This window comes from Humulus lupulus, chromosome 7 (assembly GCF_963169125.1).
Source record: "Humulus lupulus chromosome 7, drHumLupu1.1, whole genome shotgun sequence".
NCBI classification, from domain to species: domain Eukaryota; kingdom Viridiplantae; phylum Streptophyta; class Magnoliopsida; order Rosales; family Cannabaceae; genus Humulus; species Humulus lupulus.
The window spans coordinates 172953686-172968385 of record NC_084799.1 but is presented as its reverse complement, the minus strand read 5'-3'; the positions used below and the strand labels follow the sequence as shown (position 1 = coordinate 172968385).

At 33.6% G+C, this 14700-nt stretch overlaps 1 protein-coding gene across 2 annotated transcripts; it reads left to right on the top strand.

Annotated features, from left to right (window-relative positions):
- Window positions 1–1452: 1452 nt before the first annotated feature.
- LOC133788830 (protein ROLLING AND ERECT LEAF 2) lies at window positions 1453–9211 on the top strand. Of its 2 annotated transcripts, none has more exons than XM_062226448.1 (6): window positions 1453–1646; window positions 3108–4356; window positions 4799–4873; window positions 5872–6086; window positions 6667–6890; window positions 8087–9211. In XM_062226448.1, the coding sequence occupies exons 2-6, from the start codon at window positions 3183–3185 to the stop codon at window positions 8754–8756; spliced, it is 2358 nt and encodes a 785-aa protein (XP_062082432.1). In that variant the 5' UTR covers window positions 1453–1646; window positions 3108–3182; the 3' UTR covers window positions 8757–9211. The 2 variants fall into 2 exon arrangements, with proteins under 2 accessions (XP_062082432.1, XP_062082431.1); XM_062226447.1 differs by having other exon boundaries at window positions 1453–1682.
- Window positions 9212–14700: the final 5489 nt, after the last annotated feature.

Sequence of the window (14700 nt, the reverse complement as noted above, 5' to 3'; positions counted from 1 at the left end):
AAGATAACTCTATCGGTAGAGGCAAAACACATATCCCATTTAAATCGTCCCCTTATATATATATATATATATATATATATATATTATACTACCTAGTACTACTGAATATAACCCATTCCTCAATTTCAATTAAAAAATACTTGTTTTATTTAATTAATATTGGAATTTAGTCATGAACTACTTTTAAACTTTATATTATATGTCTATGGATCGGAGCGAAGGGCGCAGCTGTGAAGCTTATTTATATATTAAAAAGTTACCATGAAAGTGACTTTTTTTTTCTTTTTTTCTTTTGAGAGGGAATAAGGTGATTAAGAAGGAATCTACAATTACACTAAAAAATCCAACTTTCCAACGCCATATAAATTAATAATTTAATCAATATAAGCAAATGACTAAAGGGGCAACTAAATGAAAAGTCATTTTGTCCAATAACAACTCTAAAGAATATAAGACTATAGAAGAACCACATATAATAATTTTATTATTCTTTTTAAATTATATATATATATATATACATATCATAAAACATTGTCGTTTACTTCCAACTAAACCGACACAAAACTCACTTTTTTGCTTTGGATCTCTTTCGATCAAATCTTATTATAAGCGACGCTAGAAGGGTCCTAGCTCAAACTTAAAATATTAGTGAATTCTTATTTAAAAAAAAAAAAAAAAACATTTGCTTAATTATTAAGCATCTATCCCTTATATATATGGTCCAAAACGAAGGATTATTAACTTAATAGTATTCAAGTCAAGGTTGTATACATCATTTTTATTATAAAAAAACGAAATGGATGATAAAGATTTCTCAAACAACATTTGAGAACTGTATCTACCAGTTAATTAGTAAACTTAAAACCATTTGAGAACTAAATCAAACGACGTTTTACTTGTTAAGATTTCGAATCAATATAAACTTCTGATTTTAGTTATTCAAGTTGTAATATTTTTAGCAATTAAATCGTTTATACTAACATAAATTAAAAAAATCTGTAAAAAAAAAGTGCTTTTATGTGTTTCCATTCGAATGTATTTTGAATTTTTTTGTTGAATTCCCAAACTATAAATTTGATCTTACTTTATCAATTCATTTGAAATTTAGTTTTAATTTTTTTTAAAAAAAAAAACTTAATTACAAGACAATTAGAAGTTAAAACATTTCTAAAATGAAAACATATGGAAATAATTTCTCCAAAAAAGAAAAACAGGAAAATAATGAATGGAGAAGTGATATAAATATGCTTCAGTTCAGTTCAGTTCAGTTCAGCCGTTAAAATACTATTTCGTCTAACTCCAGTTGATAACTCACTCAGACTAAAGAATCTTTTCTTAAACAAATAAAACAATAAAGCGCGTAGAAGACACGCGTATGATAAATAAGGGAAAGTAGGGTCCAGAGTCCACGCAGACTCAGTGATATGCCTCTTTTGCATGGAAGTGGCCAATTCCAATTCTCTTTCTCTCTCTTCTGTAAATTTATTAATTAAAATAATAAAAGTTGGAAAGTTCTGTGCTTCTCTCTCCTCTCCTTCTCTGAAATTCATACACTGCTCTCAATTCAATGATTTTCATCCATGGAACTTCTCTGAAATCCAAGCTAGCTTCCATTTACACCATTCGCCTCTCTTCACTTCTCGAGGGTAATCACACCATTCGCCTCTCTTCACTTCTCGGGGGTACACCACTCAATTTTACTTTTTCATCATTCTCCTTTGATTTTTTTTCCTGGTTTATTTTTTTAATATTATGTTGAATTTCTGTTCACTTGTTTATGGAGACCTGAGATTGTTCGAGCTGTTGTTCTGTTTTGGATTCGTTCCTTCGTCTTTCGATTGATAGTTTAAATAGTTTTTTTTTTTCTCTCTTTCTCTGTATTTTTAGGTATCTTTCTCGGTTTTGATTGATGGTGATGAAAATTTTGGCAGTTTTATTTTCTTGTTAATTTGTTCATTTGTCAAATTATGGCAGTTTTCAGTGAGTTTTAGACTTTAAGTTGATGAATTTTGACTTTAAGTTATTCTGAACTGGGTTTCTTCTATGTCAGTTCTCTGTCTCTCCCCTTTATGGAATTGTTTGTTTGTTTGTTTGTTCGTTTGGGACTGATCAAGCATAGATAAGAACTTAGATGATGGAAAATATCTTTTGCATTGGGGTTATGAAAGTTGATAGTTTCATAGCTTTTGTTAATGTTTGTTTTGGTTAGTTTCATAGCTTTTTCATTTGCATTTGATTACTCTCTGATGTGATCCAAGGCTAAAAGCTTTCTCATTGGAAGTTTTTAGTTTGTCTACGCTCTATCTGGGTTCTGCATAACTTTGATCTAGATTTTAAAAAGATAATAAAAAGGGGAAAACGAAAAAGATTACAGAAAAAAGAAAAGGAAAACTTGAAGGAGGCAAAAGCCTTTTGCTTTTAGCAGTTTAATTTAACTCTTGTCCATTTCCTTGACTGGCTTTCATTGCTTACATATGTTTCCTTAATTTTTCTTATGTTGTTGGTGGTATTTTTGTACACATATAAATAAAGTAAATTTATAGGTATATATTATTTTCATCATGTCTTTCAAGTGCTGTTCATCCTGGTTGCTAGATTGGATTGGATTTTAAAAACATTGAAAGTTGTAATTTTTTATCATTATTCACCGAATGTTCATTTATCTATGCTTCATTGCTTCATTGTTCCAATATGTGGAGGTTGGTGTTTTTAAACCTCGCTGTTTCTTTCGTTTGCACTGTGGTACATGCTTCATGTCATTTTTTTTAGAATATTGAACTTTTGTCAGCTCAAACTACTTTCTTCGATTTTTTTTTGGGTATAAATTTATTATTTAAAGTCCTTTACGAAGAAGTTAAGTTACGTAGATGCCTTCTAGAGTATATGATATGACAGTGTACATGAGAACTTTAGCAGTTATTTTTATCATCCTTCCCCATGGCCTTCGTTTGAGTGTACTATTAAAGTTCATATGCAAATGCTGAAACTATTTGGAGATAATAAGAAAGAAAAATGTTATCAATTAAACAAGCACTTAGAAGAAGGCTTCTGCTCTGCCACATAAGTTGTAATTCCCTCCCTCTTTCCCTCTTTTAATGTATCTACAGACTACTAAACTTCAAGAAGGAGATTATGTCCTCATCCCATCATAGGAGGAATATATAGCAGCCAGGTATTATAAAATGGGCGTTTCTAGCTCAAGAGTAGAAGAAGATAAAGCCCTGCAGCTATGTCGTGACAGGAAGAAGTTTGTTAGGCAAGCACTTGATGGGAGGTGCGCACTAGCAGCAGCTCATGTTGCATATATTCAGTCACTAAGGAGCACCGGAGTGGCTCTTAAAAAATTTGTAGAGCCCGAAGCTCTAGTTGAATCTTCCTTGTATACTTCCACTACTGCAACGCCCGAACCTCTTGCTCTGACTGAGAAGACCCATTCTCAGTTTTCATTTTCTTCTCCATCTGTCTCCCAACATATAGATGCCACTGAAATTTTTTCTCCAACTCCTTCCCCTCCTAGCTCTAGTCGAATTCACATAAATCATATGAAATTCAGTGGTAACATTTCCAAAAAGGTTGAAGAAAAACCCCCAATACCATTTGTTGGGACAGTGACTACATCAAGTACACCACAAAATACCACTCCACGTTCCACTGAAGTGCCTCAAGGCTCCCCATTTGAAGATACTTCCCTTCCTTCTGAAACTCTTCCATGGGATTTCTTTGGTCTTTTCCATCCAGTTGACCATCAAACTTCTTTCCAAGAAGACAAGGCTATGAGCCATGAGTTCGAGCACTCTGATGATATAAATCGTCTTAGGGAAGAGGAGGGAATTCCTGAGCTGGAAGATGATGAAGAAAGGACATCTTTACGTGGAAAGGAAGATTCTCAAGATTCTGAAGATGAATTTGATGAGCCAGCCACAGTTTCTCTGGTTCGGAGTTTTGAAAATTTCAATAGAGTGCATGATACTGGTGATGTTAATGCTTCAACTTCAGTGCCTTCTGCTGGAACTGCATCTTCAGAAACAAAGTCATTGAATGGGGGAAAAAATACTCTTTTCATGCCTTCCACAGAAACTGCAGCCTCAAGTTCTGAGGTATTGAATGGGGAAAAAAGCAAGTCTCCTGATTTATCACCATTGAGAGCCAAAGAATCAGTAGTAGTCCCAGTTGAGACAAATAAACCTCAAGTAAAAGAAGGTTGCATCGAAAATAAGGTTGTCCCTAAGGATTTATTTTCAAGCATGAAAGATATTGAATTTCTGTTTTCAAAAGCTTCCGATTCTGGTAAAGAAGTTCCAAGAATGCTTGAAGCAAATAAATTGCACTTTCGACCAATGTTGCCTGGGAAACAAAGTAAGATTCTCTATTTCTCTCACTCAACCCCCTTCCCGCTTCTAGTTTCATTATATATTCGTTGATGATTATCAGCTCTTATTATTATTATTAATATATATTTTTTTCATGGAATTTATGTTATTATTTAGTGATATTTGACATACTCTATCTACAATCTGCATTAATATGTCAATGTCGATTTAAAGATGGGTTTGATTAACATCCCATACCAGTCAAATGTAAAAAGAACTGCATAATCTAGCAGATTTGTCCTCTTTTTCTTGGTGGGGCTCATGGCTTCAATCTTGACACCTGTATTCTTCATGCTATAGAATATGTTTGATCCGTAAAATTTTAGAGAAGTTTCGTCTTCAAACTTCTCCTTCTCTGCACAGCTAGAAGTATTTCTTCTTTTGCATATTGGTGAAAGATTAAAACAAAATAATTTTTTCCTTATCAGGTGGCCCAACACCATCTACGTTACTGAAAACCTGTTTCTCTTGTGGAGAAGAAGATCCGAGTCAGGTTCAAGAAGGTAAGTTGTCTATACTTGCTGGTGATCTTGTATGTGTATGTTGTAGATTGTAGAATTTTTTAAATATATATTTTATTTATGTAAAAGGAAGAAGAACTTGTTATGCCGATTACTATGAATATGTTATCAACTTATTCAACCATAAAAGATATGCAGTCTGTCATTGTTATATTGGTTCAAAAGATCAAATGGCATCCTTACGAAAAAGATTTTATTTTTATTTTTTTGTCGGGAAAGAAAAAGAAATATTAAATCACATGGAATGTGTTGGCAAGAATCAGTGTCCTAATTCTCAGAGATAACAAGTCTTTAGACATAGAATTCATTCCCTGCTTCAAAATATTACTCTGTGTTAACCTGCCCTAAATAGGAAGATTAGTTTGCTGATCCTTTCCATTTTAGAAATTTTCCATCATGCCTTTAGGGGTTCCTGCAATTAGTTTTGATGTGTCTCGTAGATGTACTCTTATATAATGTACATTGTGAAATGAGGAATTCAAGTCAGTATTTTCATATTACTTTTAATTTAGTATTAATAGATTTGGTTAAGGTCTTCTTAACTTGTCCTTGGTAGGGCTTGATTCTAAGCCTTTTGATGTTTTTTAAACTATGCCTACAAATTCCAATACCAAGGCTCAGAACATCTGGCTACTCCTCTCACTCAAAATCCTATTGCTACTCACAATGATCACCCAAACATTCGTATCACCACCATCAAACTTGGACCTAATAAAAAGCTAGAATGGTCTCAATCTGTGAGATCATTTCTCAAGGCTAGGGGAAATGGGATACCTTAAAGGGCTGTTTCCTCTTTCAACCAAGGGAATGAAGAAAACTTCATGGTTTTGTCATGGCTCATCAATTTGATTTAAAGCATATCCATGGTGTGTTAAAAAATTGTTTAGGGTGCTAGATTTTAATTGACAAGGCTGTATGACATTGTTCCCTTTACTTTGATTCTAATTTTATAAATCACATAGCATTGTTATTTATTGCAGAACCTGTTCAAACAGATGTTAAGTATATAACTTGGCATAGGACAGCATCATCTCGATCATCTTCATCTAGATATCCTGTAGGAGCAAACTCAAAAGATGACATTGAGGACTTGACTGGTAATGTATTTGAAAATATCGGCATGGTCTCAGGTAGTCATGTCTCAACCTTGGATAGGTTGTATGCTTGGGAGAGAAAACTGTATGATGAAGTGAAGGTACTAGTACACAAGCTTTAGTTTCTGTATTTATTTTGGTCAACAATAAAATTGTTTTCATTTATACAGCTAGTGTGATGAAACGTTTTCATTCTTTTCACAACTTCTTATAATTTGATTTTTTTTTAATTAAAGATGAGTTGTGAGTGATTTTTTTAAAAAAAAATTGTAGTTATTAAAATCATTTATATATGTGTTGCATTAGATTTGTTTTCTGAAGTGTAACATTTAATTTTAACAAATTTGTAAGTATATAATTTAATATATGTATTTATTCAACTTTCTGTATACTAGGTTTTATGTATGTGTTTCGTTTTACATACTTTTTATGCTTACTAGGGTCAAAGGTTTGTTGCATTTGCCTTTTAAAGAATTATTCACTTGCTTATAATGTGTTGGGGATTCAGTGAACAGCCTTCTAATTGTGGATCTTGGTTTGGTATATGGTGGAAGAATATAAAACATCTAAAGCAAATAAACCATACGAAGACCTTTTATGCGTAGTCATTAGGCTGCATAGCAAGGATTTTACTTCTCATCAAATCAATTTTAAATCACACTTTGGGATTTCTTGTTTCAGGCCAGTGAGACTGTCAGGAGGGAGTACGACATAAAGTGTAGGTTTCTGAGGCAGCTAGAATCAAATGCTGAAAGTTCTCAAAAAATTGATAAAACTCGTTCTGATATCAAGGATCTTCATTCGAGAATTAGAGTGGCTATTCATAGAATTTATTCTATATCGAAAAGAATTGAAGAAATAAGGGACAAAGAGCTCCAGCCACAGCTTGAGGAATTGATTGACGGGTATGTGTTTGACGGTTTTTAATTGCTGGTTCTGGTTTTATTTGTTCTTTTTTATACGGACAAGCTCATTGTACCATGCATAAATACTACTAGAAACTTTGGGCATGCATTGTTTTTGTTTTTTGTTTTCACAAAGGAAAACATAAAACAATTTTTGTATTTTTCAAAGAACAATTAGTTAATATTTTCGAAAAATAATTTTTTTGAAAAAAATCTTAAAAAAAAATGAATAAATATATTTACAACGAAAAATCTTTTAATAATTTGTAATAAATAATGAGATAAAGTAATGTGAAAGGAAAAGTGATGAAAAATAAGTAGTGAGAAAGTAAGGTCATAAAATTTGAGGAAAGAGAAATTGGGAAGAGAGAAACTGATGCAAAAAATAAGAAAGTAAAGAGAGAGGAGTGATGAGAGAAAATGACAAGAGAGAAAGTGATAAGAGGAAAAATGAAGATATAGTAAGTGATGATAGAGAAAATAATGAGATAATAAGTGACGAGAGAAAAAATAAGTTAATAGTTAATGATGAGAGAGAATGAAATGATAGAAAGTGAGAAGAGGAAAAACGGTGAGAGAGAAAACATAAGGAGAGAGAAAGTGATGAAAGAGAAAATAAGGAGATAGAAAGTGATGATAGAGAAACTAATGTGAGAATAAATGATGTGAAATAATAATAATTAAAAAGTGATGTGTGAAAAAAAAATGCACAAAAAAAGAATAAAACAACTTTTTGTTGCTCTCAATTTTTTTTTTGTAACTTTGTTTCAAAAATTGTTTTATGAAAACAATGTCAAACACCCCTACTTGTTATGGTTGATTTTTTTGTTCATTAAGGTAAGGATGTTGAGTGATCATATTTTTATGTTGATTACAAGTTAAGAACTAGTTTTTTTTTTCTGTCTTGAATGGCATGGCAATCCACAATTTGCATAATCATTTAGATAACCATTTATCATTATACAGTGTCTTTGATGAAGTTGAGAGTTTACATGTCAATAAGATTGTTATCCCTTGCATTCAAAGTTAGCAACTGATAACAGTTTTGAACGAGTGTCTATGATGATACAATTGCAAAGTTATAGTATATTATGTTATAAACCTTATAGTAAAAATATTGTACCAAGAAACAACATGTGAATTTCTCCTAATAATGTTTTGCATTTCATTTACCCTGTTCTTTGTGCCTATGTTAGGTTAAGTCGGATGTGGGAGGTCATGTTGGAATGCCACAAGCTTCAGTTTGACATCATATCGGTTGCGCTCAACAATGGCAACACCAAGCTCTCAGTACATTCAGAATCACATAGGCAGAGTACTCTCCGTCTTGAAAATGAGCTTAATTCTCTGTCATCAAGTTTCAGTAAGTGGATCATTGCTCAGAAGTCCTATATTGATTCTCTAAATAAATGGCTCTTCAAATGTGTCTCCATAGCAGAAGGCTCCACCAAAAGAAAAAGAAAGTCACAAAGCCGCCCAAACGTAAGAAACTTTGGCCCCCCTATATATGTCGTCTGTGATTTTTGGTTGGAAGAAATGAATCTGTTACAATATAAAGATGTCGTGGATTCTATAAAAAATTTAGCTGCCGAAACCAGCCGCCTTTTACCACGCCAAGAGAAGAAAGATGGTAAGGCTGATAACAAGAGTGATTCTGCAGTTGATGGATTAAGAGACGAGGGTTTGGAGGATTTCATTTCAGGTTTTAATAGTTTCCGATCAAGCTTGGTGGCATTTTTTGGACAGTTAAATAAATTTGCAGATTCTTCTGTTCAAATGTATGGTAAACTAGATAAAGCCATTGAAAATGCTAAGCGTATTTGCGAGAGATCTCAGTCTCAAACTCAATCTCAATTTCAATTCTAATTTCAAGTTGCTTGATTGAAGTGAGATCATCACAAGCAAAGAAGAAGAGAAGCGAGATCATCACGATGGTGTCAAGTTCCATTGAAATTGTTGTCTTGGATACACAAACAACCTCAGATACAATACAAGGTCTATTCAGAATTGCATTTTGTATATTGAGAGTAGAATAAGGAAAAATGGGAAGAATTCAACTATAGAATAAAGGAGATGGTTAAAGTGTCTAACTTGGTCTTTTTTTTTTCTTTTTTTCTTTTTATAGTAGGAGGGGTGGTATTTATAGTTAAAGGCTGTAATTACAGGTGAGAATAAAGATTTTATGCAAAGCAAGCAACGGAACTTGTATAGTGTTTTTCTTTTCTTTTTCTGTAAAACATAGGAACTGAGATAAAGGTCCACGCTTCGTTCTACTGTAATTATTATTAATATATAAAGTATTTCAATTATATTTATTATTATTTTTTTGGCTGCTGGTAGACTATGTATAAGAGGTCCGTTTCCACATCATGAAAGTATGTGTTTGTCAAAGGAGGGGTATGAGATGTTGAAGTTTGTTTTCTTCAAGATCCATTCTTGTGTATGGGGTACGTGACACTGGTATATAGGTAATTCTAAATTCTTGTTGCTGCATAAATTAAAAAAAGAACGAATTTACCGAATGAATTTTTGGGTTGAGTCACAAATTTAGTCGCTCTCTTTAAGGCTTTTTGCAGTTCTGCTCAAATTGTGTAAGGTAGTCTATCAACTGCGTCGTCCCCAGAACAAAACATGCCAGATTTCTTCTGTCTTGGTATCCCTCACTGAAGAACACCGGTCTACACACACCTCATTGATTGCTCGAAAAAACTATGTTTTTTCTTTTTCTAAAAAAAAGAATATATTGTTCTCTCCCTTTGTCTATTTATCGAATAAAAAAGTCAGAGACTATCAAACAGGAAAATAGAAAAAAAGAAAACGTTCATGAAGTGGGAGAAGTCGTGGTACAAGTTTAGAACAAATGGGAGAGAGAATAAGAATGACTCATTCTCACATTGGACCTAAATAAAAACATTTTTAATAACTAAAATATATTATTTTATTAAATAATTTTTCAACAAAAATAATAAGTGTCACACTACACCAACCAACTAGCTCAGGTCGGACAGACAACGGCGCGTGTGGTGGTCAGGTGTGTGTGTTCTCATCCATTCACACAAAACTGGGTACCCCTTGGGGCACATCCCCAAAGGTAGAGCTTCCACTAAATATACACTCATAAAAGAGTGTTCCAAATCCATGTGGAACTCTTTCTCTTTTAGCACACAAAAGACAAAAAGTACTAAAAATCCTCCACTTGAATTTTTAAAAATATTTTCTCGAGCAATATCATAATCTATAAGATTATGCAAAAACAAAGGTATCTTTCGACTTAAACCTTTGCATTGAGTATGATTCATATTACACTAGAGTGATATGAATTCTTGACCTCTATCTCTTACATCAAACCACACACAACCTTTCTAGTGTGTAGTCAAAAGCCCATGCATTAATGGTCACGCACATCTATTCCAATATAGTGAATACTCTATAAATTTTGCCCAAAATTCCATAGAAAGCGTCCCCACTTCCACATTCACATAAATGATCAAGAGTACTCCTATTGCTAGACACTCTACTCTATGTAGAATATAGATCTCATTAAGAGTTTCTATTAACCCATCCTTTTATCGCTTTATGACTTCATGCTTCTATTTACTTTAAGAAAATAACACGATCCAACTCATATCATTTCACAACATGTTATTACCCAATGAACCTAATTCTTGGGATCTTCAGTCTTTAGGTTGAGTTACTATTATGGGTGACTCATCATTCTAAGGGCAATAGTCATATTCCTTTTGAAGTTTTATGGCCTTTCTCTCTAGCTAATCATTTCGACAAAGGATCTGCTAAATTATCATCACTGTGTACATGGTCCACTATAACAACTCATATTGAGAGGAACTCTCTAATAGTGATGTGCTTCCGCTTATATGTCGTCTCTTACCATTGCAATAATGGTTTCGAATTTTTGCAATAGTCGCAGTATTATCGCAGTGGATCAACACAGCTGGTATCGGTCTTTCCCATAAATGGATCTCAACTAGCAAGCTTCTCAACCAACATGCTTCTTCACTAGCAGTAGCTAGTGCTATCATTTCAGACTCCATGGTGGATTGAGCTAAAATAGTATGTTTCTTTTATTTCCATGAAATAGCTCCATCAGCTATGATAAAAATATAGCCACTTGTTGCTTTGGAGTCATCTGACAGAGTGTTCCAGTCTACATCACTGTATCTTTCAAGGACAACAATAAACTTTTGATAATGTAATCCAAGGTTCATCATTCTCTTAAGGTATCTCATGACCCTTTCAATAACATGTAAATGTTCTATACTAGGTCTACTAGTAAACCTGCATAATAATCCCACAACATAGGCAATGTCAAGTCTAGTACAATCAGTGGCATGTCGAAGCCTGCCAATGACGCTCGCATAATCAGCTTGCCTAATATCGTCACCAGTGTTCTTAAATAATTTTACACTTGGATCATATGGTGTGCAAGAAAGTTTACAATCAAAGTAGTTGTTGTTAGGATTATGGCTTATTAACACAATTAGAATATTGTGATTAAGGGTAATCAATCACCATATACTAATATACACAATGGAAGAATAAAACACAAATTAGATAAAAGGAAAGAGATGACATTTCTTGAGAGAAACCCTAGTTACATAAAATCATAAAGTCATGATTTAATGTAATAAATCAACGGAGATGAACATGAAGGTTTGACACAATTGAATTGTTGTCCAAAAAAACTCTATTCCTAGCCTCCCATAAGAGATTTCTTGAAGCTACTACAATGGTGCAATGAGTCTTGGGATTAACAAGCTTGGTCTTCAAACAAGTCAAGCTTTCTTGATGAAGATATTGGAGAAAACTAGTAATCTTTATGAGTTAGAGAGATATAGGGTTTTAGAGAGAGAGAGAGAGAGAGAGTGGAGAGTAATCAATTCACCAAAGTCTCAAATGAACCACGTAAATAGTGTTGAAACTTCCATTAGTGTTAACCAATTAGATTAGTGCATTTTAAACTAAGTTTTGGAGCCAAAACATATAACTATACGGGTCCGTACGGACGACCCACGCGATGCGTCGCCTGCATACAGGCGATGCGTCGCTTGTCTGAAGCTCTCTTAAGCTAGGCGATGCATCGACTCTCAACAAGTGATGCAATGCTTGTTTCACTGACTTTTGATAGGCGGCACCACCTCTAGGTTTACATAGGTGTAATTATTGCAGCATCTTTGCCGCTGTTAGAGATTCTTGTTGCTCTTCAACCAAATTTCATTAAAAGTCTATGATTTAACCCTCATGTCTGGTAGCAACCAACATTAACTATTCTAGATGAGACTTTTTTTCATTAATGTTATCAACTAGTCCCTTATCAACAACTTATTCTTACCCCTTGAACTCTACACTCAATGTATACAGACTTTGAGTTGGGTTGTCATCATTGAGAAATCTATTTGTCAAGGAGTTTTTAGTCTCATCCCTCTATTTGTAGAACTAGCCAAGTCTCTCCCTAGAGGTTTGGTAAATAGATCCGCTAACTTCTCACATGATTTGACATATGAAATTGATATGTCTCCCTTATCAATAATTCTCTTATGTAGTCATGTCTTAGACTTATATATCTAGACTTCCCATTATATATCTTATTGTAGGATCTAATCAAAGTGGCTTGATTATCACAATGTCTTGATATCATCGATACATCAACTGTAGTTTTAGGTATCTCCATCATGAGATCTCTAAGCCACTCGACCTCTTTGTTGGTTGCCACTAGAGCTACAAATTCGAACTCCATGGTTGAGTGACATATACATGTTTATTTCTTAGATCCCCAAGAAATCGTACCCCCACCAAGGGTGAACACCCAACCGGTTGTAGAGAGATTATCTCCTACACTGGATATCCAACTTGCGTCAGAATAACCTTCAAGTATCTTAGGAAACTTCAAATATTGGAGGTATAGTTCTTTGGTACTTTTGAGGTATCCAAAAACTATATCTATGAACTTTCAATGTTTGATACTTGGATTTCTAGTAAACCTACTTAATTTACTAATTGCAAATGCAATATCCATTCTAGTACAATGTGCAACATATATTAGACTTCCTATTGCACTTGCGTACTCTAGTTGAGCCACCGCTCTCCCTTCATTCTTTTTGAGCTTTTGACTTGAATCAAATGGTGTGTTTGCCTCTTTGATATTAAGATGACTAAATTTTTCAAGCATCTTCTAAATGTAGTGAGCTTGACTTAAGGTATATCCATCCACACTTCTTCTAACTTTGATACCTAGTATGTTATCAACCTGTAACACCCCAATTACTTAGAACGTTACATGCATGCACTTTTATATATTTATTTAAATAACAAAACATGTCTTAAATTAAATAGCATAAACTATACTAAAAATTCGGCAACTAATGCCCTTTAAAACAAAAGAAACTCTAGAGTCTCGTCTTTTAAAAGAAAACAAAATAAATCGTTCAATTATTTATACTAAAAACCTTACGAAACTAAACAAAACGTCTTTCATCAATAATAAATGAAAACTAAAATGATAACATAATCCAAGTAGGCCCGACCCCTAAGGTCTTTAAACCCTGAATATGTATGCCCTCCGTCGAAGCTCTCCAACTCATTGTTGCACAACTAACTCTTTACCATTACCTACAACATAGAGTACCCATGAGCTAACGCCCAGTAAGAAGAGCTGTGTAGGACACACCCTCCAACCCAGACTAAGACAACTTATAAGCAAAGCATTTTTTTTCATAATCATTAATCACACATCATCTATTTATAAACAAAACATAAATATACTTAACATACTCACAATCACATTAATCATATCAAAACATAACCAAAACATATAGCATACCATACCAGAATCACTTCAGCCGTAGACCAACACTATTTAGGTCAAGTGTGCAACCGAGCACGATAACGTAACACATGCATTTCAACAATACATAAGCATGGAATTTAACGTAACATAAACATGCAAATTACCATACTATAAGCATGTCACGCAGAACATACAACATACACATACATATCATAAACACCTATATCATATATAGTTCAAAGCATAAATCATACTTATAGCATACATATCTACTTATTCTTAAGTACGTCAAGCGTACACCTTGCGTGCAGGTGTCCACTCTTCTTACCTTAGGTCTAAGTAGCAACAATAATTTTGTTCCCTTCAAGTACCCTTACCGAGCCTTAGTCACAGCATAGAATGCCAAAATCTTAATTTTCACAAGTAGTGCGGTCGCAAATTTGGGTTATTTTGCAGTGTTTTCTATGCAATAAATTTTTATAAATGCTTTATTTGGTGTAAAACAATGTAAAAATTATTTAGAAAATATTTTTGGTTTGAAAAATTACACACAAAAATTTTGAATTTTTTTTTGGGTTGCAAGGCGACCTGCGCGCGTTGCCCCCACCTCGCGCGAGCATCCTGCATGCGTCACTCTTCCTCGTGTGCGCAGCTCCCGGGTGTAGCAGCGTGCCTCCATGCACATCAACAGGCCACCCACGCGCATCCCTCAGCAGCCTAAGCACTTGCGCGCGCATGTCTCCCCTGTACGGCTGCGGTGAACTGATCATCAATATTTTTTTTTTTTATAAAATTAAAGATAATAAAATATGAAGTTGATTTTTTATAACAAACCCAAAAATATCAGATTTATTTTATCATTTAAAAATATTTTTTAAAATAAGATATTTTTGTTGTTTGATATTTAAAAATTAGATTTTTTCTACAAAGATTCAAATTCAAATTTTAAAATAGGTCAACTAATTAATTTAAATTTTTTTAATATATTAAAATATTAGAATTAAG